Source organism: Camelus ferus, chromosome 11 (genome assembly GCF_009834535.1).
Source record: "Camelus ferus isolate YT-003-E chromosome 11, BCGSAC_Cfer_1.0, whole genome shotgun sequence".
NCBI classification, from domain to species: Eukaryota; Metazoa; Chordata; class Mammalia; order Artiodactyla; family Camelidae; genus Camelus; species Camelus ferus.
The window spans coordinates 4,697,624-4,725,409 of NC_045706.1; the positions used below are offsets into that span (position 1 = coordinate 4,697,624).

The 27,786-nt window shown below is 49.3% G+C and overlaps 1 protein-coding gene across 1 annotated transcript in view; it reads right to left on the bottom strand.

Annotated features, from left to right (window-relative positions):
- Window positions 1-27,786, bottom strand: part of DOCK1 (dedicator of cytokinesis 1) — a 484,302-nt gene that overhangs the window by 15,808 nt on the left and 440,708 nt on the right. Inside the window, 10 exon segments of the mRNA XM_032490663.1 lie at window positions 243-388; window positions 7,352-7,489; window positions 13,001-13,084; window positions 13,963-14,139; window positions 15,803-15,889; window positions 18,528-18,612; window positions 20,248-20,326; window positions 20,456-20,597; window positions 24,825-24,929; window positions 25,781-25,870. Of these exon segments, the coding sequence (XP_032346554.1) occupies window positions 243-388; window positions 7,352-7,489; window positions 13,001-13,084; window positions 13,963-14,139; window positions 15,803-15,889; window positions 18,528-18,612; window positions 20,248-20,326; window positions 20,456-20,597; window positions 24,825-24,929; window positions 25,781-25,870 (1,133 nt within the window).

Here is a 27,786-nt window from a genome sequence, read left to right on the forward strand (position 1 = left end):
GGACTGAACACTCACTGGAGGTTTTAAGATTTCATGGAAATCTTACCAAAGTGGTACCCAAAGTCAGAATTTTTTCTCAAAGACTCACAAGACCCTGCGAGTCTTAGTGGGCCCTATGGTTGTAGAGTCTTGGAGAGTCTTCATTTCAAAGAGAGTCTGATTTGTACAAATCCTCTCAGTTGTGGTGAAACAAAGCCAGGGCCCTAAGTGGCTCTTCCAGGTCCCTCACCCATCAGACTCACCCATCAGAGCCCGGCCTGGAAGGGGTGCTGTCCGATGACAGGGACGAGACGGAGGCCACCGACAGGGGCCGGGAGGAAGAAGGCATCGTGAAGGATCGCACCATGGACCGGGGACGGCTGCCTCTTCTGTCATCCAGACTTGAGGGCTGGGGGAGACAGACAGAGAGGGAGAGAGACTTGGTCAGTGGTCTTAGCAGCCTGGAATCTAGACCAATATTGTCGATACTTTTATGAACAGTACATGTTCTTGTTCAGAGCTGAAGATGAAAATAATGGTATTTGGAAAGTTTTTTGAAATCGCATTTGATATTATGAAAAATACCAAAAAGAGCTGATTTTTTAAATTTTAAATGCAATTTTCTGTACCAAGACCACAATGCATCAACCTGTACCAAAGTCACATACTGATTAGAAATTTTAACTTATAGAATAACATCTATCATGGGACTAAAGAATTTGCAAGATCTTTAGATGAACTTTGTACATTTCTGCATACTGAAAAGCCATGCAGATCACCAAAATACATGGGTGCATAATGCCTGACCTTCTCTAGACTAAAATAAGATGCTCCTGCTGATTAACTAATTAATTGAAGGCGGATTTCCTCCCCGCCAGTGACTGGTACAATGGATTAGATGAATCCATGGCAGAGCTGCTAAAACTCCTCCTCCTCGCCAGAGAGTGGACGAGGGATGAATTCTAGAGAAAAACGGTCTCTGGATAGAGTTTTCCATCCTTCTTTGACATACCATTGTATATTAACAAAATAAGCACCACTGAAATACAGCGCATGTCAACATCTAATTAGCTACAAAACGCCAGTGTACCCACACCCCGAGCCAGATGTTGGCACATCTGGGACCGCAGCTGCTGCAGAAGCTCCTTCCTTTAACCTGAGGATGCAGAAACCAGATTCCCATGGGGCACCCGTCTCTGTGTGGCTTCGACCTCCCTAAGCCCCAAACCCACGCCACCAAAGCTGGCATTTAATTCAGCCAATCACCTAGAGAAGACCTGCTTGGGACCACGGTTGATTACAGATTGTATAACCTCACTTCCAGGTCTGACAAGTGGGCCTGTATCTTAAACATATGTTTTGTATATAAAATACTGTTTGATCTATACACTAACTCTTTAATGGTAAAAAGTTCAGAATTGTGAAAGAACAGTTTGAAGCAGGCACTGGTCAACATTTTCTGCAAAGGGCCAGATAGTAAGTATTTCAGGCTTGCAGGCCATAAAGGTCTCTGATCCAAGCGTGAAAACAGTCATAGACAATACAGAAATAAATGAGCACCTCTGTGTTCCACAAAAACTTTATTTAGCACCTCTGTGTTCCAATAAAACTTTATCTATAAGAACAGAGGGCAGGCCAGTTTGCTGACCGCTGGCCCAAAGCAATATGCGGCTAGAATTTGCCAGCACGAAGGGTCTGGTCAGTCTTGGGTGTAGTACCAATGATGGTGTCATTGTCCATATCCAGGGAGACAGCCACTGTCATTAATTGGCTTTTATAAGGAAACTTAAAAGGAAATGGTTACTTGTAGATTCGCCCCAATTGTAAAAATGTTTCTGGAGACTCTAAGTCTACAATATCTTCTTCTCACCTTTTTTTAAAGGTTATATCTCACTTTATATTATTATAAAATACCGGTTACAGTCCCCGTGTTGTACAACTTATTTTTGTAGCTTATTTTATACCTGATAGTTTGTACCTCTTAATCCCCTGCCCCTAATGTTGCCCCTGCCCCTCCCCACTGGTAACCACTAGTTTGTTCTGTGACCCTCCTTCTTTTTTGTTACATTCACTAGTTTGTTGTAGTTCTTAGACTTGACACATAAGTGATATCACGCAGTATTTGTCTTTCTGTCTGACTTATTTCACTTAGCCGAATGCCCTCCGAGCCCGTCCATGTTGTTGTAAATGGGAAAATGTCACTCTTTTTTATGGCTGTGTGGTGTTTCATTGTATAAATACACCACAGTTCTTTTTTAACCCATTCATTTGTGACGGACACTGGAGTTGCCCCTACACCTTGGCAATTGTAAGTAACGCTGCCGTGAACATCGGGGTGCATGTATCTTTTTGAATCAGTGGGGCTTTTTCATACATGTACCTAGGAATGGAGCTGCTGGGTCGTACGGTAGTTTTATTTTCAGATTTCTGAGGAAACTCCATACGGCTCTCAACAGCGCTGCGCCCATTTACGTTCCCGCCAACAGTGTAGGGGGTTCCCTTTCCTCCGCATCCTCGCCAACATCTGCTATCTTTGCGCTGACAGCCATTCCGCCAGGTGTCAAGTGGCATCTCGCTATGGTTTCGGTTTGTGTTTCCCTGATGAGAAGCAACGTGGGGCATCTTTTCACGTCCCTGTTGGCCGTCTGCACGTCTTCTTCAGAAGAATGCCCATTCAGGTCTTCTGCCCTTTTTTTAATCTTTTTTTTTTTTTTTGATGTTGAGTTGTATGAGAGGTCTATAGTTTTGGATGTTGACTCTTTCACTCATGCAATTTGCAAATATTTTCTCCCATCCAGTAGGTTCCCTGTTTTAACACGTTCAGACGGCAACCCAAGGCTGGAAGTGTTCATCTCGGCCAGCCTCTTGGCTGGGCCCTGGGAGCCTGTTTTGTGTCCTGTGGTCCCTGACCTTCCCAAGGAAGAGTCCTGCCTGCTACTCTAGGTGCCCCCCGACCACCCCGCCCGCCAGCCCGGCACCACTCGCCCAGCTCGGTCACTGGTCTGCTCTCTGGCATCTCCGTGCAACGCTGAACCCTCTGTACACTTGGAGTGAGACCTGTTTGCAGCCTCTGCCTTTCAAAACCCACACTCGCGCGGCAGCAGCATCTGAGGACGGCTCAGAGGTCGGGAATCAGCATTTCCGAAGCCAGGGTTTGTCTTTCTGAATCCCACCTGCTCGAGCCACCTACCAACCCAGGAGGGGCTGCCTTTCCCACCTCTCCCTGGCAACCGCCTCAGCTTGACTAAAACCCCATCCTCTCTGGGCCCAGGTGGGCGGCCGATGGGAAGAGAGCCAGCAAGCAGCCTTGCGCTCAGGTGACCTTTCTGGCTTGGCAGATGCTGCCTCTGTGGTCCATCATCCACTGGGCACATGGAGACACAGTTCCAGGAAAGGCAGCTCTATTTACTGTGGAGAAGAAACACAACCCTTCTGACCTCTGGGTGCTGTGAGCCCCGTTGCTAAGAGAGCCCGGCATGACAGTTTCCATTTCTCTGATGAAATGATCTTCACAGCAGCCGTGTGATCCCAGCACTGAGTGCGTGGACGCACAGGAGGGAGTTGGTTATGGACCAGAAGGTGCAGACGGCCAGCAGGACAACCTCGTTTGGCTCTCGGGAAGGCTCAGAAGCAGCTGTGAGCGCCCCAGCCCCACCACAGAGGGCCGGCGCTGTCCCCCGAGGCAACCTTGAGTCCTGGTCGGGAGGCAAAAGCACAGACGGGGAAGATGGGGAAGGATAAAGGAGGGACGGCAGGAGCGGGCTCCGGTGGAGGAGGGACAGAAGCCACTACTGGTCCTGCATTGGCAGGGCCCCCACTAGGTGTGGCCCTGGGCTCCCCTGGGCCATTCGCCTCATAATTCCTTCTTGACCGAGCAGAGCCTCTAGAAACCGAGCAACCAGGACTTGTACTTTTTGCACCTGAAGCCGTTAGTCCCTCCCAGTCCTGACAGATGTGGCTCCGGCTCCAGGACGCTGTGAGTGAAGTGGTGTCTCTGTCCTGGCAGCGGGGCTGGCAGTGGGTGGGGAAGTTAGAGCTAGGGTAGAATTTTGATTCTGTCACGGACGATGTGACCTCGCATAAAAGTGGAACCACTCGACTCTGGACCTCAGCTTCCTCCTGGGCACGCAGGGAGTAACCATCTCACTGAGGGCCGGTGTGAGGATGCCACTCTGTGCTCATCTGGCGGAGGGGCCCGGACGCAGCAGGAGAGATGGGCCTGGGTGCCAGAGACTTGAGTGCTCAGCACTGGGACTGGGTGGTGGTAAAGCGACGAGGTGGATGAGAGTGGAGAAAGCTTCCCTGTTCCCCAACAGACTTGAAGAGAAGGATGAAGGACCGGCTGAGAAACACGGAAATCTTTTTCAGAAGCTTGTGGACAAACAAATGCCTCCTGTGTGCCCCTGGGCCAGCGAAGGCATGGGGGCCAGTGCTGAGTGCGGCTGAGGCCCGGGGTCCCTCCTCTGGGGACCCTGGCGTCTGCCCTCCTCACTCCCTAAGTATCAGGAGAAGCCAGCCTCCCGGGCTTTCACACAGGGAGCCAGCGAGATGAAGGGCAAAGCCGAGGGGCAGCCGGAGCCGTCGTGGCTTAGGAGTCAGAGGGCGCCCACGTCTTCCCTTCCCACGGCCTAGGCTGGCTCAGAAAACCTGACAAAATCGTTTATGTCCTTCCTATGGGGTTATTTTTAAATCCATCTTTTTAAAAACAGGATGATACTATATTGCTTTTCAAAGTATTCTGAGATGCTTGAGAGTTCTCAGAGTAGATATGACAGGAAAGCCTCATCCAGGCTGCTTTTTATCACCACATTTTTTCAGAGAATGACAGGGTATCTGTCTGGCCCTTTGTCTGCTCAAGGGAGGCTGGCGGCGGGGAGAAACTGCCTGCGGGGTCCCAGGATGGAGGGGACTCAGGAAGGTGGCTCCGGGGATAAAACACCCACGGGTGGGATACGCACCGTTAATTCTGTTCCCGATCGCGCTCCCAGTAGGCCTGATCAGCCCCTGGCTGGGGGGGATGCCCTGGCCACCCCTGCCGAGGGGCGGGACTTTGGTGGACAGGATGCCGTCTCAGAGTGTGGCGGAAACGGCTCACCGCCCGCCGCGGAGGGCGGCCCCGCCACCCACACGGCAGCCCTGCCTTCCCACCCTGGCTTCCCTCCTCCCTGTGCCCAAGCGCGAGCCTGCCCCCAAACTGTGAATCGCAGCAGAGGAAGGGCTGTGGAGGACGCTTCGTGACCCAGACAGGTCTCTGTTGTTTGAAATCCACATGGAATGACTGATCAAAGAGGAGGCTTTCACTGAGCGAGAGAACTTGGAGATTTCCCAAGTGTTTATTTCTTAGAAAGAATTAAAAGTGGCATCAGACTTTGAAAGAGATGCTTTGTGATACCCTCTGCAACTCTTCTTGCCACTTGACTCTGATTGTAATGAGTTGCAGGCTCCAAAGTGATGAAGCACTGCTCGCAGATGCTGACTTGCACGAAGGGTCCCCCCACGCGGCCCGGCAGGAGAGCACCCTGATTTCCAAGCCTGTCCCTCTGCAGCAGCTCCTGCCTGGCTGACAGTCCCAGAGTCCCGCCCGCGGAGTCTTCAGACCACAGCCCAGCAGTTGTGTTACTCATGGCTTGGTCAGGGTCATGCTCTGCTGGGGTCAAGGTCAAAGACATCTCATCTGAGGAGCTCTAGGTCCTGGGCTTGGAGGCACTGGGACCAGCCATGGCCGGCAGGGGTGGGGAGGGTGGGAGAGCACAGAGTGTAATCACAGCCAAGTTAACCCCTCGCAGGGGCAGGCCTGCTCTCTTATGTGTGTCTCCAACCACAAGGGCAAGAGAAGGAAATCTCCGCCACTTGCTAGTATGTGACCTTGGGCCAGTGAACCTTCCCGTGTCCCTGTTTCCTCATCTGTAAAATGAGGATGTCCCCTGCGCCTCCTCCCTAGCGTTGCAGGAATCAAGCAAGCTTGTATTTGTAAAAACCTCGGAAAGGTCCCTGGACCATGGTAAGCACTAAATTAGTATTTGCTAAATGAGATAAAGGTGCAGGGGAAGAAAAAGAAGTGAATTCAACAGAGAGCAGTGGAGGACTTCAGAGAACGGCAGGAAGATGGAGCTGGGCCAAAAAAGAAACCAAAACGGTGCACCACGTTGGACACTTTGGTTCTTTTATGAAAAGTGGGCTAACTTCCGCAACCACCTTCCTTTTGCAGGACAAGAGAAGACCCGTGTGCGTACATCCTCTCATGCCAGCAGGTGGGGGTTCTAGGAGATCAGAGAGGTCTTGCCGCCTCGTTTTGCCACACTGATGCTCAACTCCGAACAATGGGGAAAGGGGCCTCGGGCCATCTGCTCTGCCAGGCGTCTCCCGAGCCCACAAGCAGTCAAGGCTAGGACACACTGAGGCTCCCAGAAACTGTGAGTAATGATGGAAGCCCTGCTCTGAACCGCACACCACGGGGCCACAGTGATGCGTGGCGTCTGGTCCTGCCCCCAGAGCCTCTAAGACATGGCTCATCAAGACTGTCTCAAGCTGGCCATCAGACTTAAACTGTCAGGTATTTTGCCTCAGTAAGAATTACACGCCACTCTTTTACCATGCTTCTGACCTTAGCCCTGGCTCAGAAACCTTCCAAGAATTCTCAGCAAAAGCTCAGGTCTTCCTTTAACCCTGGAACTGAGCCTCCTGCCCCAGACTGACATTCCAGGCTCTTGGAAGTGGGCATCTTTCCAAACCCACCCTACAATTCATCTTCTGCCCGAGGCACAGCTGTGTCTGCATTCGCCTCTGGCCTGCCACTCAAGTTCGGCCTCCAGCCCCTGCGGAGTGAGCCCTTTCTCCCGGCAGTGTCCTCCCCAGCTCCTGCAATTTACCCTTGGCCAAGGTCAGCGGCCACTTCCTCCAGTAACAATTTCAGACCTCGGTAATCCACTCCTCCCCTCAAGGACTCTGACCGTGGCCTGGGCACAGGCTCCTCCTTGGCTTTGGGACACCTCGAGTGCTGTTGCCCTGTGTGTGTTATTTAACCCTTTGTGTGTGGTGTGACTGAAGGCGTGGTCTCTGTGAACCAGCCCAAGTCTCATGGGCCTCTGTGAGATTTTTAATGTTGCTCCACCGTCCGAAAGGGAAATGGTGCTCACAGCAGTGAGTAGGGTATCTGGTGATCTAGCAAATTCATGGAACTTTACTCACCACATTTGCAGTTATTGAAAGGACGTTGCTAGTTTTCTGGCAGATGAACTGATGAAGGGGCTGAGGGTCCCACTTCCCAAGCAGGCGTCACGTACACGACTCCTACTCTGCCCCGTGAGCCTGTCACAGTCAGACAACGTGACGCGGAGACACGCCCCTCCCCTCCGGCACGCTGCCCGCTTACCATGGTCCGGACGCCGTATTGCTTCTCCACTTTTTCCTTTAACTGCTTGAAACAGGCTTCCATTCTCTCATGAAACGGCCTCAGTGCTTCTGTGACTTTGTCTCCATGAATCCTGATCCCTTCGGCCAGAAACGGAATCTGAAAAACACAGAAGTTGAGATGCTTATTTCTCAGTTAAGGGTCTAGGGAGAGAAACGCGTGCCAGGTGGTAAGTGGTAACGTGCAAAACGCATCTGCTTTGGTTTCCCAATCAAACCGGCTGATTAAATTCATCAGCAGGCCCGTTACTCCCCCGAATCAGAATGTCTAAACGAAAAGCATTTGTGTTTGAAACTGGACATGTCCAGTGCGGTGCGTGGCACACGGCGGCCGCTCGGTCGCCGTGCCTGACTCGCACTTGACGATCAGCCTCAGAATGGACTCCTCTGTGCTTCCCACTTGAATTTGGGAAGAGCCGTGTCTTGGATTTGTTTAGCTATAATTTGATCTATTAGCAAAGGGTCATCATGTCACAGTGCAAACATTTTTTTCGCTAAGAATATTGCCTCTATTGTAGGGATTTGAGGACCTGATTCCAAAATGTAAAAATCTAATTATATGTGATCTATGGTCCTGAAGGATATTCTTATTTGGAAAGGAAAACCAAATTTGCTCTTCCTTAGAACTAAAAATAATCACATCTCTGCCAACACTGCTGTCACAAATATCCATGCCAACACTTCACCGCCAAGTGTGGAGACGCAGCTGACCTCTACAGACATCGCAGAGGCATTTTTATTCCGACCCAGGGGACCCTCCAGAGTCACTGCGGTTGGGGGTGGGTGCAAGGAATTTTCCTTTCTTTCCCTGAGGCTCGGACTGGGAGGTAGACACTCTTCAATGCAATCAAGCGAAGAGGCTTCCTCTTAATAATTTATAATTAAATCAAAATCCTGATTAAAGACAGATTTTCCTAATAGGACAGAACTCCAATCTAAATGAGCAGACTTACTGGTACGAAGGATAACAAGTACACAATTGAATTTCATGTGAGCAAATTCAAGAAATCTTATCAAGATGAATCAACGCATAAAATTTATTTGGTTGCCATTTATAGCACGCAGCTGCTGCCGCGCGTGGTCCTCCAGGAGAGGAGGGAGCCAGTGAGCCCCGCTCTCACCCCGCGTTTCCAGCCCACCCCACCCGCTCCCGGGCTCCACCCGCACAAAGTGCGGGACTATACCCGAGGTACACGCCAGGTTCCCCCTTTCGGCCAGTTATCACCAAAAGGACAGTGTTAGGTGAGATTTCAAAAGAGATGGGACGTTTCACTATTCCATACAAATTCCTCTTGCAGACGGCGGCCTCCCCAGGGCTAGCTGAACCTTGTTCAGGTTCAACAGGAGCAAACGCTTGCAGGAATCCTTCTGCTTCCTGAGCTCCGCCTCGGGGGACAGCAGAGGCTGGCTGGGGACAACTTTAGGTGGGATGATGAGTGTGTTGTAAATACAAGTATGGGGTGCGTCTCAAGGTTAAAGCACAGACATTGTACACACAGAGAGCATTCTGATGCAGAATGGACCTTTCTCAGAGCTGCAAACTGTGGGCTGATCATTTCTGTGTTTTTTGGTTCGTCTGATAAAAACTCTTACCTGGCCAGATTCTTGACATCCAAGAAGCTACTTACTGGATGGAAGTTAAGACCGTTTAGTTCAGGTCTTGTACTGAATGAACTGAGACTTGGCAGGTGAAATTCATGGCGTATGAAATCTACCCCTCAACAGGCCCCTGTCATGGGTCAGAGAGCTTTCTACAAGGAGGGTGGGGTCTGGCCCTTGTTGTGTGTTTGCTTGGGGCTCAATTGAAGCTATGAATAAAAAGATGCTCTGTGCAAACACTCTAACATATGAGCTGCTTAATACAAATACAAATAGAAGGAACTGTCTTTGGGTTTCAACCCGCCTGAGCCTCAAAATCTCTCAGGCAGATCCCTGAACCCCACGCCCAGAGTGGATCCTAGAGTTTGCTCCAGGAGTCTGCGTGTCTACAGAGGCTCCCAGTGCCCAAGGAGCGGGGACAACTCCCCCAAAGTCACACCTCGAGTTGTTCAAAGTGAGCACGTGCGCTGCTCTCAGAAGACGCCCTTCTGGGCGGCAGTGCTGTGTCTGAGGTTTGCTCCTGTGTGTCTCCTGCGCAGATTCATGGCCTGCCAGCGGCACAGAACACTTGGAAGCAGTGCCAACGCGCCAGGAGCAACGCCCCTGGCGACCCTGGCTGCGCCTGCCATCAGCTGGGGATGGTGAGTGAGCTTGGTATCCCCTCTTTTTGCCTCTCGAAAGAGAAACACGCATGCCCCATAGCGGTTGGATGTGAGTCCGTGCGGATTCATCTTTGGACACACGGCAGGGATGCTCAACAACACAGCTGCGTCAGGGGAACAATGGAGCCGTGCCTTTGAGGAAGGGGCTGGTGCTCATGCGTGACCTGGTGTCAGCGGCAAGCCTAGGAGAGACCCGTGGCAGCCTGCCCGCAACCGCAGCTCCCGCCTGCGAGGAGCAGGTCAGCCCCACCACCAGCTGCCAAAGCAGAGCCAGGAGCTGCCTGTGACTTAATGACCAGCCTCCACACATGACTTTCGGCACTGCGATGGGCTGATTGTCCGTCAGTGACAGAAACTCTGCCAAGGAGCCCAGGGACTCCCACGAGGGAAGCCTCACTCTGCCCTGATGGAGTTTCAGGAAACAAACCAAACCAATTAACAAACAAAAACAGAGAAAAGCGTTCAGATAACCCCAAATACTTACTTTTAATGACCGTGTGACTCAATTACTGATACCAGGATACAGGTTTTCAAAACATTTGCAAATGAAGGCAAAATTGCAGGTAATGTTTTGAATATGTATTTTTCATCACTCTTTGATTTAATGAAGTTGCTAGAAAAGATTCTCTCTTTTTTCAGCTTTCCTGTGAGCAGCTTTAAAATTCATCCTTTAATATAGTTATAAGGGGTGACGACATAATGCTAACATAAAGTTCTCTCTGGGGAACAAATTATTTTCCTCCGTAGGACTTGAAACTCTTAAAATCCAATTTGCTGTAAAAGCTTACAGGAAAAAAAAAATCAATAGAACTTTTGCAGACCAAACTAGTTTTTGTGTGGCAATGGTTTTATAGCCTTCAGTGGAGTTTTGAATGTTGTACCCTTTGGTTTTTACAACATCTAAAATGCAATCATTCAGACCTTTAAACCCTCTGCCTCTTTTTCAGTAACGCAAGGAGACTGCCTGCTTGAGGCTTATAATCTGTGCAAAGAAACCATCGCAGCCAAGGAGGTCCCTTAGATTCAGCTCCCAGGGTGTCTTATCAGAGAATAATTCCAAGGCAAATTGGTATCAAATGCCTATGGATTTGTGGCAAAGTCACATGCATTAAGATGGTTATTATAAAACAAAACAAAACAAAACAAAAAAACCCCAAAACTGAAAATAACAAATGCTGATGAGGATGTGGAGAAACTGGAACCCTTGTGCATGATTGGCAGTGGGAATATAAAATGGCACAGCTGCTGTGGAAAATAGTACAGGGGTTCCTCAAAAATTTTTAAATAGAATTATCATGCAATCCAGCCATTCCACTTCTGGGCGTACACGTAAAAGAAGTAAAGCAGGAAGTTGAACGGGTATTTCTGTGCCCGTGTTCACAGCAACATTATTCACAGTAGCAAAAGGCAGAAGCAACCCGAGTGCCCATCAGTGAAAGAATGGATAAATAAAATGTGTATACAGACAAGGGAATATTATTCAGCCTTAAAGAAGGAAATTCTGACATGTTATAATATGGGTGAATGTGAAGATACTATGCTAAGTGAAATAAGCCAGTCACAAAAGGACAAATCATGTATGATTCCATTTATAAGAGATCCCTTTGATTTGAAAAATCAAAGTCACAGAGACAGAGAGCAGAATGGTGGTTTCCAGGGCTGGGGAGAATGGAGACTTATTGTTTATTGGGTACAGAGTAGTTTTGCAAGATGCAAAACTTCTGGAGATGGATGGTGATGATGGTTGCATAGCAATGTGAATATACTTGTTGCCACTGAACTGTACACTTAAAATGTTTACGATCGTACATTTTATGTTTTTATCACAATAATATACATATATATTTTATATGTATAAAATAAGTACTTGTAACTTGGCTTGAAACCAAAGTTCAGCCCTGCTCTACACGAACAGATCATACAGTCCAGGTACTGATGACAGAGAAGCCAGGACCAAAGTGCCACAGAGACATGTGGTCGGAGGAGTGGCCTCAGTGTTCACAACAGCACTACATACAATAGCATCGACAGACTACTGGATGAAGAAGTTGTGGTACAGATATACATAATGGAATACTACTTAGCCATAAAAAAGAATGCAATAATGCCATTTGCAGCAACAGAGATGGACCTAGAGATGATCATACTAAGTGAAGTAAGTCAGACAGAGAAAGACAAATACCATGTGATAAAACTTATCTGTGGAATCTAAAAAAATGATAAAAATGAACTTATTTCCAAAACAGAAACAGACTCACAGACATAGAAAACAGACTTACGGTTATCAGTGGGGGGAAAGGTTGGAGAGTGGGGAAGGGATACATTAGGTGTTTGGGATTAGCAGATACAAACCACTATATATAAAACAGATAAACAACAAGGTCCTACTGTGCAGCACAGGGAACTATGCTCAGTATCCTGTAATAAACCATAATGGAAAAGAAAATGAAAAAGAATATATATATAGGTATGTATGTATAACTGAACCACTATGCTGTAGACCAGAAACTAACACAACTGTTTAAATCAATTATACTTCAATTAAAAAAAAATATATATATATATTTAAAATTAAAAAAAAAAGAAAAGGAAGCCTAAAGAAGCGAGTTGCCCAACGTCCAGAGCAAGTAGGCAGGGCTTCCGCGAGAACCGGATCCGGGCACCCCCAGGCTCCAATAGGCACAAACGCACGAGCGCTCGCTTCCAACGGAGCACGGGACACCCCCAAGATCCACCCGGCCTTTTCAGACCATGTCCTCCAAGGAGAGACCCAGAAGGCCTCAGGAGCATGAGTAGAGAAGCCAAATCATATGTAGAATTACAGCTGGGAAAACACAAATGAAAACCTCTTCCCTCGACCCTGACCACAGGCGGGGGAACCGGAGGCAGGCGCCGGGTGGCCTCCCACCTCCGCCTCTCACACCAAGGGCATCAGCTGCAGCGCCCCTCCCAGGAGCGGCTGGAGCCACGCTCTCTAAGACATCACAGCCCTGACCTTGTGCCCAGTGATCTGTTCTGTCCACACCAGACAAAGGTTTTCCAGCAGGCACTCACCTGACCGAGGGGAGGAAACAGACTAGGCTCATCTGCAAGAGAGAACTTTCTAGGTGTTCAAATTCATGACTCCACCCAGGAGTTGAGTTAATCGTGGCAGTGGTGGGTAGGTTTATCTAGGAAAAACGTGGTCACACGCACTCTAGCCGATGTCCCAGGCCTCCATGCTGGCAGGTGTGCCAAGGTGGCCCTGGTTCTGGACTCAGCTTTCCTACCTGTCCTTGCCCCAAATGTCCCAAGTTCCCCCCACCTGTCCTATTCCCGAATGTCCCTGCAGGCCGCCATCGGACACCTACCTGCCATGCAATCAGGTCCTTGAGCTTCTCGATCTTTTCGTGGGCCTCCGGGTGCTCCTGCAGGTACCGCTCTGTAAAGAAGGCCTGGTGGAGAGAGGGAGACACACTCAGTGCGCCCGCTCAGCCGACACGCGTGTCTACACACGTGCTGTGCACCAGGTCATGGGGACAGAGCTGTGTGGGACACAGACCCACCGCCCGGCCCTCCCACAGCTCACTCCCCTGGGGTTGGACCCTCCCCATCAAAACAGCCAGTAAGGTCAACACAACAAATGGAGTCTGTTTCTCCTCAGTGATGCCCCGGTCCACGGGGCCCAGCACAGCCGCCGCTGACCCACGTCACTCAGTTCCCTGGGCGGCAGCTCCCAGGGGCTCCTGCGCCCGTGACCCCCACCCTGTGCCCTCCTCGGGCTGGCAGGCACAGAGCATTAAGGCCCTCAACTCTGCTGTTGTAGCAGAAAAATAGCCACCGACACCAAGTCAATGAAAGGATGAGAGGCCGTGGTCATGCTCTGAAGCTGATTTCCAAAATCAGGTAGCACTTGTAGTGAAGACCCCGTGTCTAGACCACACCCCACGTCATTCAACTTCTGCCCAATCGATCTTACTGAGATATTTTCTGGGGAGACCTGCTGGCTGTCCCCACCATACCAGCTCCCTCTAAATATTCTAATTCTTTTGTCTTTCACTAAAACTGTACTGCTGGCCTTTAAGAATCCCAGGTCTCTGGACAGTCACCCGAGGGTCACTCTCCAGAGCTCCATCAGTGCAGCCCGGCAGGGGTGGAGGCATATGCCTGGGGTAGGGCCTTCACCGTCTGCAGCCTGCAGAGGCCGCCTCTGGGCTCAGGCACTGCTGAGCTGGCTCAGTGAGACCAGGGTGGTCTCTGGGCTTGGAGACGGTGTCTGGGGCCAGTCTGCCTCAGGACAGTGCTGTAAAGAGGAAGCTGGCGTGTCACGTGCCTTTTCGTAATTGGCAAAGCCGCCCATGACGGCGGGGTCCACGATGCCGTTCAGGAGCATGGAGAGGGGATTGATGGGGAGGCTGGGGTCGTCCAGGTGCTGCTGCACCATGCTGTTCAACTTGTCGTTGGTCAGCTGCATGGTCTCGATGGCGTTCTCCAGCGGGCTGATCTCCACCTGTGGGAGGGGGAAGAGGCCACGTATCAGGCAGCTGTCACATCCCCTGCCCTGCCCGGGCCTCTGCGGATGCCCTCAGCTCCTTGCCAGAGGTCACCACTTCCACGTGGGGCAGGCTTCCTATTCCCCGTGCACCTGTCTTCCTGATGGATTTTTTGGGCACGACCCATCACCCAACCCAAGCAGCCAAACGGACTCCCCAGGGCAGGGCTCCACTTCGACTGGCCACTAACCCCCGTTGCTGACCCCATTTGAGTCAAGAAAGAACAGCATCCGATTTTATCAAACCAGCAGGGCCAGCCCCTGTCCCAGAAGGTGCACCCAAGGCGAGGGGGGCAGGGGTGTCGACAGGAGGATTATTTCCGTCATGTGATTCTGGGATCACTCAGCTTCCAGCCCTCTTAGTTCATTAAAAATGGCAAACAGAGCCCGCGGCAGAACCACATCCTGACAGAAAACCGGGCTCCCCTCTCCACCGCGAGCTGCTAAGCGCCTTCCCCCGGAATCCCCGATTACAAAGGGCTTACGGGCAGAAGCTCATTAGGAGGACTGGTGTCTGTTCATGGAGGGGCCTCCTCTCCTGTCTGCTCTGACAGGCGTACCTCACCAGCTCCAAGTGGTGCCAGCCAAGGCTTGTCCTTCTGCCACCTGCTATGTCTCCTGGGCCTTTAACGGGTCAGGGCCCGCCTGGGTGTGACGGGGACAGAGTGGGAGCTCCCAGGGCAGAAAATGGAGGCGCCCACGGTGGAAGGAGGGAGGCACAGAGCCCAAGGGCTTCAGCGCAGGAGGAGGGGCGCCTGGGATGAGGGGGACCCCGCTGAGCACGGGCACACCCACGGAGAGGCCCAGAGCTCAACCAGTGTGGTGTGGATGGGGGGCAAGAGTGGGAACAAGGCTGGGAAGAGAGGCTCCCGCCAGGCCTTAGGACCAAATCAGGAGTTTCCAAGGGGGCTCTCGGTAAACTGAACAGTAGGCACCACCCCTCTGGGTAAGTTCCTGCGAGGTTTTCACCAGACGTCTTGAGACACGGGAACCAAGCTTACATGTTCCAATCAGACCTTTTCATACCGGCAGTTACCACACTTTGCTGCTGCCAGACATTCACCAAGAATCTTCTGGCCAACTCTGGTTCGTGTAAATGGAACTGCCCAAGAGCTCACCAGTGACGAGAGTTTAGCCAATGAGACGCGAGTTGTTATTTCTTTAAAAAGTGCTGGCGAGGGAGGGGTATATTCACAAGCTATTCTTGTTCAAAATGAGCAAGTCCTATTAATCAAGTTGTTTGCCACGTAAACGGCAGTAAAACCATCAGGAGGAAAGATCTTAAAACGTGTATGGAAATGGGAACTCGTCTTAAACTTTTCATTTAGTTTTAACAGAAAGAACTGTCAAAACAGCACAGCGATGACCAGGTCTGAATAATTTGTAACAGACGAAATCGCGGTTCTGGTTTGCTTGCACGCTGGAGGTGGCTGTGGTTTCGCAGCACGTCCCCTCCAGTGTTCCTGCACGGGGCGCGCGATTCTGGGTGAAGCCTGATGTGGGCTCTGCAGTGTGCGTGGCCGGCCACGGTGACCAGGTGGCACTTCCCAATTGGGGGACGAGGGTGTCAGGCTGCAGAAGAGGGGAGGACGGGCAGTCCCTTCTTGGAGGGGGTGCTTACCATGAAAACAGACTTGACTTCAAACCACCTTAAAATGCCAGGTAATTTATAGGCAGTTGTGTACACCGTCCTCTCGATCCACATATTCTGCAGAGGGAACACACACCACACGCGTTAGAAGGATGTTGCAGGTAGGTGACAGCTTCTGTCCTCACGGGGTCTGCAACGCTCTGGGAGGCAGGTCCCCCAGGAGCACAGGTAACATGTCACAAGCCATGCTCTGCTGCACTGTCAGTCACACGGGACACTGCGGTCCCCGGTTTCCTGGCCAAAGGTACCGGCTTCCTTGGTATTTGGCCAAAAAAACAATAATAGAAGAGTCGGGGAGAATCATCTACGTCCAAACGAGAGCGGTTCCCTCTGAACAAACAGGTTTTTGGAAAGGCTCCAACGAGTTTTGCTCAGTGTCCGAAAGAAACTCGAAGATGCAAATGCACTGAGGAAGACTGGGCTGAATAAAAGGACCTCTCCCATTCCGACAGCATCAGCCAGTATTTTAAGCTTGACTTTTCTTTTTTTTTTTTGCATAACATATAGGTTTACATCAGAAAATAAAGATATGGAAACAGAAGGGAGGAAAATCACCCACTCCCCAGAGGTGACAACCTAACCTTTTACTGTCTATTGTTCAAGGCTTCTCACTAAGTATTAAAAACTGTGTGTCTGTGTATTTTCAATAAAAATACCGTTTTCAATCTGTATTCTTCCTAAAATGGTACATTACACATTACAGGGAATTATTTAACGCCAATAAATAGAACTCCACCTCTCTTTAAAGGTTGCACAGAACTCCACTGCCGGGGAACAGTCATTTTACCCGCCTCTTACTGCGGGATGTCTAGCTGGGTAACCTTAGCCTGGGGAACCTCCCAGTAACGGGGAATCATGGAGCAGTTTGAGTGTCAAAAGTGATCTAGATAAAAATAGACAGTACAATGGGATGTCAACATTTCTGGAGAACTGGACTGGAAATTAGAAAGCATCTCCTCAAACTTCTTAGATTTGAGGGGAGGGACCCAGCCGAGGCCCCCAGGACAGCGTCCCGGGGCGGGCTTCCATCAGCGCCGAGCCCCCGGGCTGATCTGGAAGCCTGGGGCTTTGTCGAGCATATGAAAGACTAAATCCTGCGTGCGAGGACCTGACGGGGCCATTAGGGGATTTCGGGGCCATTTAGGAAAAGCGCAGCCTCTGAAGCTCAGCGCAGCTCCACGTCAGCGTCCTGTTATTCTTAGCTCTGCTCCGAACGGCTGCACACCTGGTGGCCTGACCTCCCTGTGTCTCTTCCTTCACAGGATGAGACCCGCCATGGCTGCCTGATGTGAGAGGTGTGAGGGAAACTCAGCAACTGCCCGCACATCCCGCGGTCCAGACACCACACAGACGACCGTGAGGCTGACATGACGGAGCAGAGGCTGCTCCCACAGTCCAGCCCTCGGCCTTGGCGCCCAGATCGGGCCCTGCCCCTCATGATTACAGATAAGGATGCAGTGACCAGTCACTCAATAGCACGGGTGCCACAGTAACCAAGAAATAGGGCTTTGGTTTTGAAATAGCCAGTGTTGGGACTGGGGACAGCTTTAGAATTTCCCAGCTCCAAGGTCCCAGCTGACACACAGGAGACTGGGCTTGGGAGGGGAAGGGAAGTACCCTTTAGGAGCCCACTGGAGATTCACCGTCATTGCCCTGAGGACCGAACGATGATAGGAAACAGGGCTTCAACGGGAGGGGGACAGAAGGCAACTTTGCTGGAAGTGCTCCGAGCTTCCCTTTGGGTCAGCAGCATGGTGCTAATTTGACCTTGACCTCCTGCACCCACAGACACCTATGGGCAAGTCCTCCTCGGGGGTCCCGGGACTAATGCCTCCTCGAAATCTCGGTCTATTAGGGATTTCCAGAGGAGGTTTTCGGGGCAGGAGAGACAAACATTACCATTTCTTAAAAACTATGCTTTGTTTCATATCTTTTAAAAATGGAATCCGGGGGAGGGTATATAGCTCAGTGGTAGAGTGCATGCCTAGCATGCATGAGGTCCTGGGTTCACCCTCAAGGACCTCTGTTAAAATAAATGAATGAATAAACCTAATTACCTCCCCCCAACAAAAATAGAATAAAATAAATTTTAAATTAAAAAAAAAACCTTAAAAAAATGTAATCCATTAGACCAGTTGTATGCATATTTTGTTTTAACAGACTACATGGATCTGTGTTCATATTTCCATGACTCTGAGGCAGTGTTTTCAACAAGGAACAGACACTGAGCAATGTGTGGAAACAGTTTTGATAGATTGTCACCACTGGGGAGGCTCTACTGGGTGGAGGCCAGGGAAGCACTCAACATCCTACGATGCCCAGGACAGCCCCCACCTACAAGAACTACCCCGCCTGAGACTCAGCAGAGCCCAGGGGAGCCCTGCTCTAGTGCATTGTGCCATGGTGAAGCTCAGGTGGGGGCCCCGGACAGTGAGCCATGTAAGCACCTGGCGCCTCCGTGTGCTGATTTATAACAGAGACACCAGCCCCTGCTCCAGGACCCTGGGCCAAGAGGGAGACTCAGGTACAGGCAGGAGGGAAGCAAGTGTGCTCCGAGCCGTATCTCAGGGTCTCTGGACATCACGCACAAAGACATTTACTCCTGTACTGTGGTAGCCTTTGAGAACACGCTTTTCCATGTGCAGTTCTGCGGGGAGTGGAACGAGTTTGGGGTGGTTTTTTTTTTTTTTTTTACCGCAAATTCATTGTCTGGGTTTTTCTCTCCCTTGCGGATCGGACGAGAATATTCAAATCGCTGAACCTCGTTTACTCTGTAAAAACTGTAGAGAGACAGAAAAGTCATTAGACACTTAACCTGAAGAGGGGCTGATTTGCTGTTAGACACTTTTAGATTAGATACTTCCTAGAATTTTTGCTCTTAGATTTGCTTTTAGGGGTCTGGCCTCCCTATAGGTCACTGCATCCTTTAAAACATCCCCAACCTTGACCTGGAGCAAAAGCTGCTCGGCTGTCTCTCCCCGCCAGCCTGGAAGAGAGACGGCGGCAGGTGGAAACATTACCTTGAAGTTTTGCCTCTTCCCTGTCCCTGCAAACCCTCAAGGGAAAGAGATGCTGAGTAAGAGTGAAACGGGCAAAGACAGAGAAAAGGTGAGGCAAAGGGGAGATAGAAAAGGCCTTCATTCTCAATCTATATGTTTATCATTTTAAAATTTTAATTGATAACTCAACAATGAATTAAAACAATTTATTTTAATAATTTATTATAAAAATTTTTAAAAAGCCTTTGTTATTTTTAAAGAGGTCTTGTACGCTTCAGATTCAGATCTACAAGAGGCAGATTTGCAACCACAGAGAGCGGCACACACGGATGGACGGTGCGCTCCCTCCCTTGGGGATGGGTGGGTTTCACGCACTCACCCCCCTGCGCTGAAATGCAGGCGGGCGCCCCATGTCAAAGGGAAACATCTGACTACCTGCTACGGTTTATACTACTTAATGCTTCTCTCTGAGAGAAAAATGCTGCGAAACTTTAAACGTGTGCCTTGTGAAAATGATCATCAATAAAGCACGTCCTGATTTACTTCTCATTTCTGTTGATGAAAGGTTAAAGAAATGCTAGTGAATTTTGTAGAAGAACCCAACCCACCAAACTTCAGGATATAACATAAACGCATTATTAGACCATCAAAGAGGTTAATGTTTTCACCGTAACATGGATCGAATAGAAGAGAAAATTCCTAACATCAAAGAGACATCTAGCGCAGGTGCTTTTACATCACTGCTAAGTCAGGTGCAATTCAATGGAGAGGCATAAAATCTTACTCAAATTCAGACAGCTGACTTGTACGTTTTAAAGAATCCCATATTATGTAGTCACCCTGTTGCAGGGGTGAAGGGTTTTTCTCATCCCCCACCCAGCTCTCCATCACGTGTCTGAATCCCTTTTCCTGCCTTATGGAATCTGAAGGCTCAGACCACACCCCAGGCACAGACTCAGATCTGTGGGGTGTGGGATGGGGCCAGTGCACTGGAGAAAAGGTCTGCAGGGGCTCTCCCACCTGGCGGGTCATCAGGAGACCTGTGCCCCCTCCTCCCTCTCCTCGTCTCCTGACCTTGGGGAAGGAAAAGCCTGCATACCCTCCCAGCCACACTTACTAACTTCCTTCCCTTCTTTGATGCCAAAAATAATTTGCTTCCCTGCTCTTCTACGTAAACAGAAAGAACATCTAAAAAGTTAATCGAAGGTTGAGATCCCTCCGTGACAGGTAAAATTTTTTAAATTTTTGCTGACCTTATGGATCTTTCCTTTATTTTTAAATTTATTTTATCCAAGTATAGCTGATCTACAATGTTGTGCTATTTTCTGGTGTACCGCGTAGCGATGGAGTTAGAGGTGAGATCTGCATTCAGCCTCTCACGACCCTCGTGTCGGGCAAGGAAAACGGGCTGCTTACCTTACAATCTGCTCTGACACAGGCCTGTGAAACTTAGGAGGCAAGTCGAGTTTGGGCTTTACTGTGAAGCACTGAATATCTGAAGATGAGGGGGGTTAAGGATCAGAAGGCAGTGTGGACATCAGGCAGGAACGGAGCCCCGCCCGCACCCAACCACCCGAGTGCTGTGGTTACGTTACACCCTGACAGGGCCGTCTGGAAAGGATACGCTGGCCGGGAGAGGCTTTAATATCGTCGCCTGGGGGAGACGTTGTCTTCATTTTCTCTGCGTTTGGAAACTGAGTTAACAGCCGAGCCTCGAAATCTTCCCGGCGTTCATACTCTTTCCCTCGGTAGATGAAGACCTTCCCCTGGAAACAATGACATTCATTAAATACCACCACAAGGGATGGGCCAGCAAAAGTTCACACCTACATGCACTGGTCTTCAAAGTGTGCCTGACGGTGTTTTGTTTTGTTTTTTCTTTAAATATCACTGAACTGAATAACAGCTTGTAACCGCAGTGATCTTATTAATCAAGGACACAGGAACATAAGCCAGGTAAGTGAATACTGCTTAAGAAGCACCGAACACACCATGACTGAAGTCTGGTCGTTCATTTCAGTCTTAACAGTAACGATCAATTTACAAAACCATGAAACACCAAGTGAGCAACTGGAGCCAGAATCTAGTGGACAGGAAATGGTCAGATGGGTAAAGACAGCAGGGCAAGTGGAGGATGTGCTGTATCTTTTTTTTTCCCCCAAGGCAGGCCCTAATTGAACAGTTTTCATCCTGCCAAAAAGAATTCAAGAGAGCATGAGATTAAGCTGGGGCCGTAGAGCCTAAACACCAAGTTCCCAGCTGACTCCTGTAGGTCCCAGTCAAGAGATGAGCAGAACCAGAGGGAAAGGTCCAGACCAGAGCAGAGAGGTCTGAGGCTCTTGGCTTCCCCTGGGGGTGGATGGCCGGACTTCCCTCACTGCCTGTTTGGAGTTGCTGGGTAACCATCCATCAGCGCATGGCAGGGCAGGATGCACAGTGTTCTCCGCCTACAGGCTGGGTTTTGTCCCTCTCAAATGTCACTCCTGTCACCTCCATGAACTCTGAGTTGGAGAGTCCCTCTAGGGGTCGTTTTGGATGGCCGAGCTGGGTGACCTTGGGGTGGGTGCCAAGCATACCTCCTGCCTGACACAGGCTGTCTTGCTGAGCCCCGTCTTGTGACACACGGTCACTCTCTAAATGTATCTGTAAGGAAAGTTCGGTTTCCAAGCTGAACAGATCTCCACACCTTCACGTATTCAACAGGTGTGCTCTGAGGCTCAACTGAGTCACAAAAAGGTGTCAAAGGGTAATGGGATGCTACGGCTGGTTCCTGAAGCCCACTACCTCCTACCACGCATCCTGCTACCTCTTGGGGCTGTCTCCTCGTCCGTGAAAACCCAGCAAGGAAAAGACATGGAGCAGAAGCCGCAGGACCCCCGTGCTTTCCCTCATTGGCCCTGGTTGTTGTTTCAAGCAGGGACCCTGGGCGAGAGGCTCCGGGCCAGCTGGTCGTGAGTCAGGTGCAGGCTGTTACCTGCTGTGACCACCGGCAGATGCCAGAGTGGAGCTGGGTGTGGGGGAGGAGGATGAGGACAAAGACAGAGGGGTCTTAGAGACTCAGCTCAAGGCCAAATTAAAATCTGTCTAATTAATGAATGTTCAAGAAAAAAAAAAAACACCGCAGCGATCCTATGGCACTCGATTTTTCCCCTTCCTTCGTTCAAAGTTATTTTGAGTTCTTATAAATCACTAAAGAAGGAACAATTTAAAAACTGAATTTTTTTTCACTTTGTGCTTAGGTATGTCTTAAAGTACCCATTACAGAAGAAAAATGTTCTCTTTCTCTGAAAAAAATAATGTCAAGCAGAAACCAAAGTAATATGGAGTCTTAATTAAAAATATAAATACACAGCATGGGCATCTTTTAAGGCCATAGAAAGCCAAACATTTCAGAAATTCAGGATGATTTAACGCGTAACAGGCCACCACGAAACTAGCATGCGTTTATTATGCTTTGCACTAGGAGGAAGACATAATAATAAAAATGTATATAAAGGCTTTAATAGAAAAACACTAGTGAGTTATAGACGAAAATGCTAACAACATTTTCTCCAAATGTCAATTACTTTGCATTCTGAAGTGATCCCTTCAAACCTGAAAACAAGAGGGAAATGTACATATAGTCAAAGATATTTCTTCCTTGTAAGAAACATAAATGTTAATCTGGATGCAAAACAAAATGGCAAAACAAAACACCCCAATGCGACTAATCCTTAAAGAAAAACCAAGCAGAAGGGACAGCGAGTCAGTTCGCAGAGGCTGTGTTCCCAGCACTGCATTAGGCAGCCAAGCATTCCACCCACTTTTTGGTAACTGCTCATGTCATTGTCAGACTGACCCCTGACAGGCGATCTGTGAAGCGTAATAAATATATTGCTACAGCCCCACAAAATTATTCAGCTGTGGCGGGAAAGTCAGTTCAATATTAATCAAGCCCGTTAAACTCTTTATTCGTACTTTGTATTCTGTCCTTTTGACGGGACAGGTGACCCAGTGTGGTCCCTGGAGCACGTGTCTTGTGTGCCCTCCCAGCACATCCTTGGCGTCCACCGGCTCAGGGACTGCCAAGTGCTCTCCCCGCCTTGTCGACATCTCACGATGCCAGGACAGAGCCGTGGTGGCCTTAAATCACAGCACTGTCCACAGAGCCCCCCGACCCCACGACAGATCCCAGCACAGCACAGGTCTGCTGTGATTTAGGGCCTGTCTCTCTGTCTCTCACTCTTTCTTAGACACACACACACACACACACACACACACACACACACACACACACACACGGAGGTGCATGCATAGATTCACACACATTAATTAAAGCCTTGAGCAACAGTAGGTGACCTCAACTCCAAGCTCATTATACCCCTTGGGTTGGTTTTTTTACTTAAAATGAAGTTAACTTCAAAATCCTCCCTAGTTTAGGGCTTACAACCAAACATCTTTTATTCATTCTTCGGCAGGCAGGACTTTCTCCAGAATCTGGGTTTGCAATCTATCTCTGTCTTAGACATGTGCAGCCACAGTTGAATGATAAGGGTGATGGTGGCAAGGTGATCAGCAGTGACAGGGACAGGGCCAGATGCCCTGGGCACCCAGTCAGGACCCCCCATGAGTGATCAACCAATAGGTCACCTTGTAGGGCAGGTCAGCCCTGCAAGGGTAACTTGCTAATGTTTATCTAAAGAATGACAGGTCCTCACCAAGTGGGTCCTTCCTGCTGGTCCCAGTGTGAAGGGATGTCATGCCATCAGGGACTCCTGGGGGGTCAGAAACACTGGGGCCAAAGGAACACACCTCTGCGACTAGGAAAACCCCCCCAGCTGGCTCTCACTGCCCCACACAGCTGTGCCCTCCTGGGCACAGAGCTTCTGCCTCCCTAAAACCAGAGGCTCCCGCATGGTCTCCCAGGATAAGAGAAAACCATGTATCATTAAGAAAAAGGCCGTAACAAATGGCAGAAAATCATGACCCACAGGTCAATGGTATCCAAGAAGGAGTCTTTAAGAAACATGTAACAATTCTACTAGTAGGCGAGGCAGAATTTATTTATATAATTTCTGGCCTCCTGATGATAGGAAAATGGGCGTTTGGCTGATGGTCACAATATTTCTTCCATCATGTGTCAAGCAGCACATGCCTGTCTCAGGCCGAATCTGAGTTTCTAGCATTGGAAATCCATTTCTAATTTCCCATATAATTAAAAATACACATGTTCATAGCCGTGTTATTCATAATAGCCAAGACCACTCAAAGTCCACCAAAGGACCAACGGATAAACAAAATGTGGTTCATTGTCGTGAAGACACTGTGCTCCGGGAAGCAGCCAGACACAAAAGGACAACTCTGCTGTGACTCCACTTACATGAGGTTCCTAGTGTAGGCAAATTCTGAGACAGAAAGGAGAAGGGCGAGGTCAGGGTCTTGGGGGGAGGGGCAGAGAAGGGGGGGTTATTGTTTAATGGGCATCGAGTTCCAGTCTGGGAAGATGAAAAAGTCCTGGAGAGGGATGGTGGGAACAAATGCACAGCAAAGTTAACCTACTTGATGCCACTGAGCTCTACGCCTAAGAATGGTGAAGATGCTAAATTTTCATCGCATATCTTACCACAATCTTAAAAATACACATAAATATCTGAAGAAGAGTTCTATTAAGGAAAAACGTGATGGAAAGTTTATATGCAACTAAAAAGTACTATCAGAGCGGGGAGGGTGTAGCTCAAGTGGTAGAGCACCGGCTTAGCATGCATGAGGTCCTGGGTTCAATCCCCAGGACCTCCTCTAAAAATAAATCTCATTACCTCCACTCACCACAATAAAACAAAGTGATACAATAGAACAAAATATTAAAAAAAAAAAGTGCCATCAGCCCCTCTCTGGTACCCGAAGCCAAGTACAGAGCAGTTAAAGGACAGGGAGTCAGACTCCGAGCCACGGCTGTAAAGTCCAAATCCTTCCTGGGAACAACCTTGACCCCATCGAAACAGAATCAGAGTTACCCGAAGGAACGTGGGGAAGCCTTGTCCGTAGTAACCGACGGCAAAGTAGTCAGGCTTGGGTCTTATCACCTTGACGATGTTTTCATAGAACTGAGCCTGTTTTTTCTGAAAGGAAGAAGGAAAATGCATTTCAGGTTTGATTCAAGTATTTGAGCATCTGTTCATCTGGATTCTCCCAGTGGGCTCTCCCAGCTTCAGCGGTCCCAGGGGGTGGGAGGGGAGCGGGTGGGGGAGCGGTGCTGACGCTGGCGTCTGAGTGTGATCTCACCAGGAAGCTCTGTCAGCCCTCTTCACTCACCTTCCAGCATTCAGCAGGGGAAATGGACCCAAAAGCCAAGTCCGGCAACTCGTTGTGACTTACAGGTGTTTTAATAACCAAATGGGTGCCACAGAAATGACTTTTCTTCTGATTAAATGGCTGGTCTTTAGTATTTAAAAAAATGGTATCAGTCAGATACTGAGATACATCAGAAAAAAGAATTTAAAAGGCAAATTTCTGCTCCAAATGAATGATAAAAGTAACAACATTATTAAGTGATCTGCTGAACACAGAAATGACGCAGCAGAGGGCTGGAATTAGAAACTGACAGCTCCCGTGGCAGGAGACAGGTCCGGGCTGCCCTCCACCCACCACCCCCACAGATGGGGTCACCGTTTTAAACCCGTGGATACTGGTGGAGACTCTGGGCCGTGAAGACCATGGCACCTGGGCTCAGCGCTGTTTACATATAAGTCCTTCATAGGTGCCCGAGAGTTTGGTTACAAGGGCTCAGCGGGGAATAAAAAGTGAATACTCGTGGGTCAGAATCCAGCAGCAAATAAATCACTGCTGTCCTCCTGGACCAAACGGAGGACAATGGCCGAGGTCTGGGGAGACTCGTAGCATGAAACAGAAAAGACAATTCCAGGGAACAAGTTTCGATCCCGTGTTCACTGAAAGAGAAAGACCGACCTACCAGCAGCTCGCTGAGCTGTTCGTAGTCAAACATCTCGTTCTCGTACTGCTCGGCAAGTTCCTTGCCCAGGGCAATGGCCTCCTCCCACATCTGGGAGGAGAAGGAGAGAAACAGGGGTAAGAGAGACGCAGACCTGAGGCAGGCGGCCAGGGAGGAGACCCGTGACACGGCCATTCGTGAAAAAACGAGCTGGGAGAACGTTTGCTTCATCTGAAAACATCACACAAATCCAGAGATTTTCTAGAGGCTCATGTCCTTTGGCTCGTACCGGGCAGCTGTTGACCAGACTGGTCAGCTACTGGCTCATCCATCACGCTGGCTGCTGCCCCGGCCCGAGCAGTTGGCCGGCCCGCCCTCTCTCTCCTGCCCCCGGCCTCTGACCCCATCAGTGGGAGCCGCCGTGCAGCCCAGACAGGGAGCTGCAGGGTGATGGTGAGAGGAGCATTTAAGTAAAAACCATGGGCCTGATTTTGCTACTTTCCCACATCATCCCCTTTAATCAGTGTCCATGGTCAGAAAGACAAGATGTGTTTCAACTCTAAATGAAGGCTTACAAGAAGTTTGTGTTACGCTTGCAAATACCGTGAGGATATAAAACCTGTCATCATTTTCAAAAGGAGAATTTTTTATGGTAATACTTTAAGAGTCGGTTTCCCAATTGGGTAACATTTATTAAAATGCTGATAAACTTTTGATGCATGTGGAATAATTTATTCATATGTACGGTAGGCCTCAATTTCCCTTATTTTCCTTGGAAAAAATAAAATGCAGTGGTTTACTTTAGAAGAACATGGAAAATATGGAGGATTTATCACCTCCAGGAAGCCTTCCTGGGTGCCACCCATTCTCCACCTCTGTGCTTCCATGAGGACCCAGTTTCCCCTACTTCAAACCTTTTGGTAATATGTTGAAATTAGAATGCTCCTTTGTCTTCCTCCTCAGAGGTTATAAGCCCCTTGAGGGCAGGGACTGAGCATTCTCAAAACCTCTGGAGCCCAGGACCAGCTCAATAATGTTTCTCAAACAGAACTGAAGGTTGTTGACTTGGAATCAAGAAAGTGTCACACCATCCCACATACTGGGCCCCCAGACACGCACCGCCCACTTCTCCACGGGAACCATCCCCACAAGATGGTAGCACTATCTTCAGGGCAAGTGATGTCAAGCTCACTCTATGTCCAGCAAGATGTCTTGTTAATGTCCTTCTCTTTGTCAGGTGGACATTTTTTCAGGTGGACATTTTTATTCTACCTGTTTTGCAGATAAGGAAGTTGGGGATCAGGCAGGTCAGCTGCCTGCCCAGGGGCACACAGTGGAGTGTCTCGACCCAGCTTGGTTGTTTTCCAAAGTTCTTGTTCTTGATGGCTATCTTAATTGGAACAGACTTTTTTTTTTTTTTTTTCTCCCAGTTTTGGAGGCTGAGAAGTCCAAGGTCAAGGAGCAGGCAGATTCAGCTCTTGGTGACCTGTAGACAGCTGCCTTCTCCCTGTCTGCTCACATGGCCTTCAGAGAGCTCTCTCTCTCTTGCAGTTCTTATAAGGGCCTAATCTCATCACGGAGGGGCCACCCTAATCATGAGCCAATCTAAACAGAGACACCTCCCAAAGGCCCCGACTCCAAATACCAGCACGTGGTGGTTGGAGTTTCAACACAGGAATCCGGGGCAACGCAAACACGCAGCCCGGAACAATGACCATGTGTCAGCACTCCCAGCTGCTCCCCCACCCCCTCCTGCGGGGATGGGTTTTACAGAATGCGAAGGTGGCCCCCAACTCCAGGCACCCACTGGGAACTCAGGGACCAGATCCCACACCTGGAACACCCCTGGCACTGAGCCCTCGCCTGCCCGCTACTCTTTGCCTTTTCTTAATGGAATCACCCTATCGAGGGGCTTACGTGGTTACTGAATCACCCAACAGACTTAAAATACTCTTTCCACAGCTACTACTTAAGAAACCATCTGTTATTTTTGATGAGAAAAAGCCATTCTGAAATTGCATTTTAAT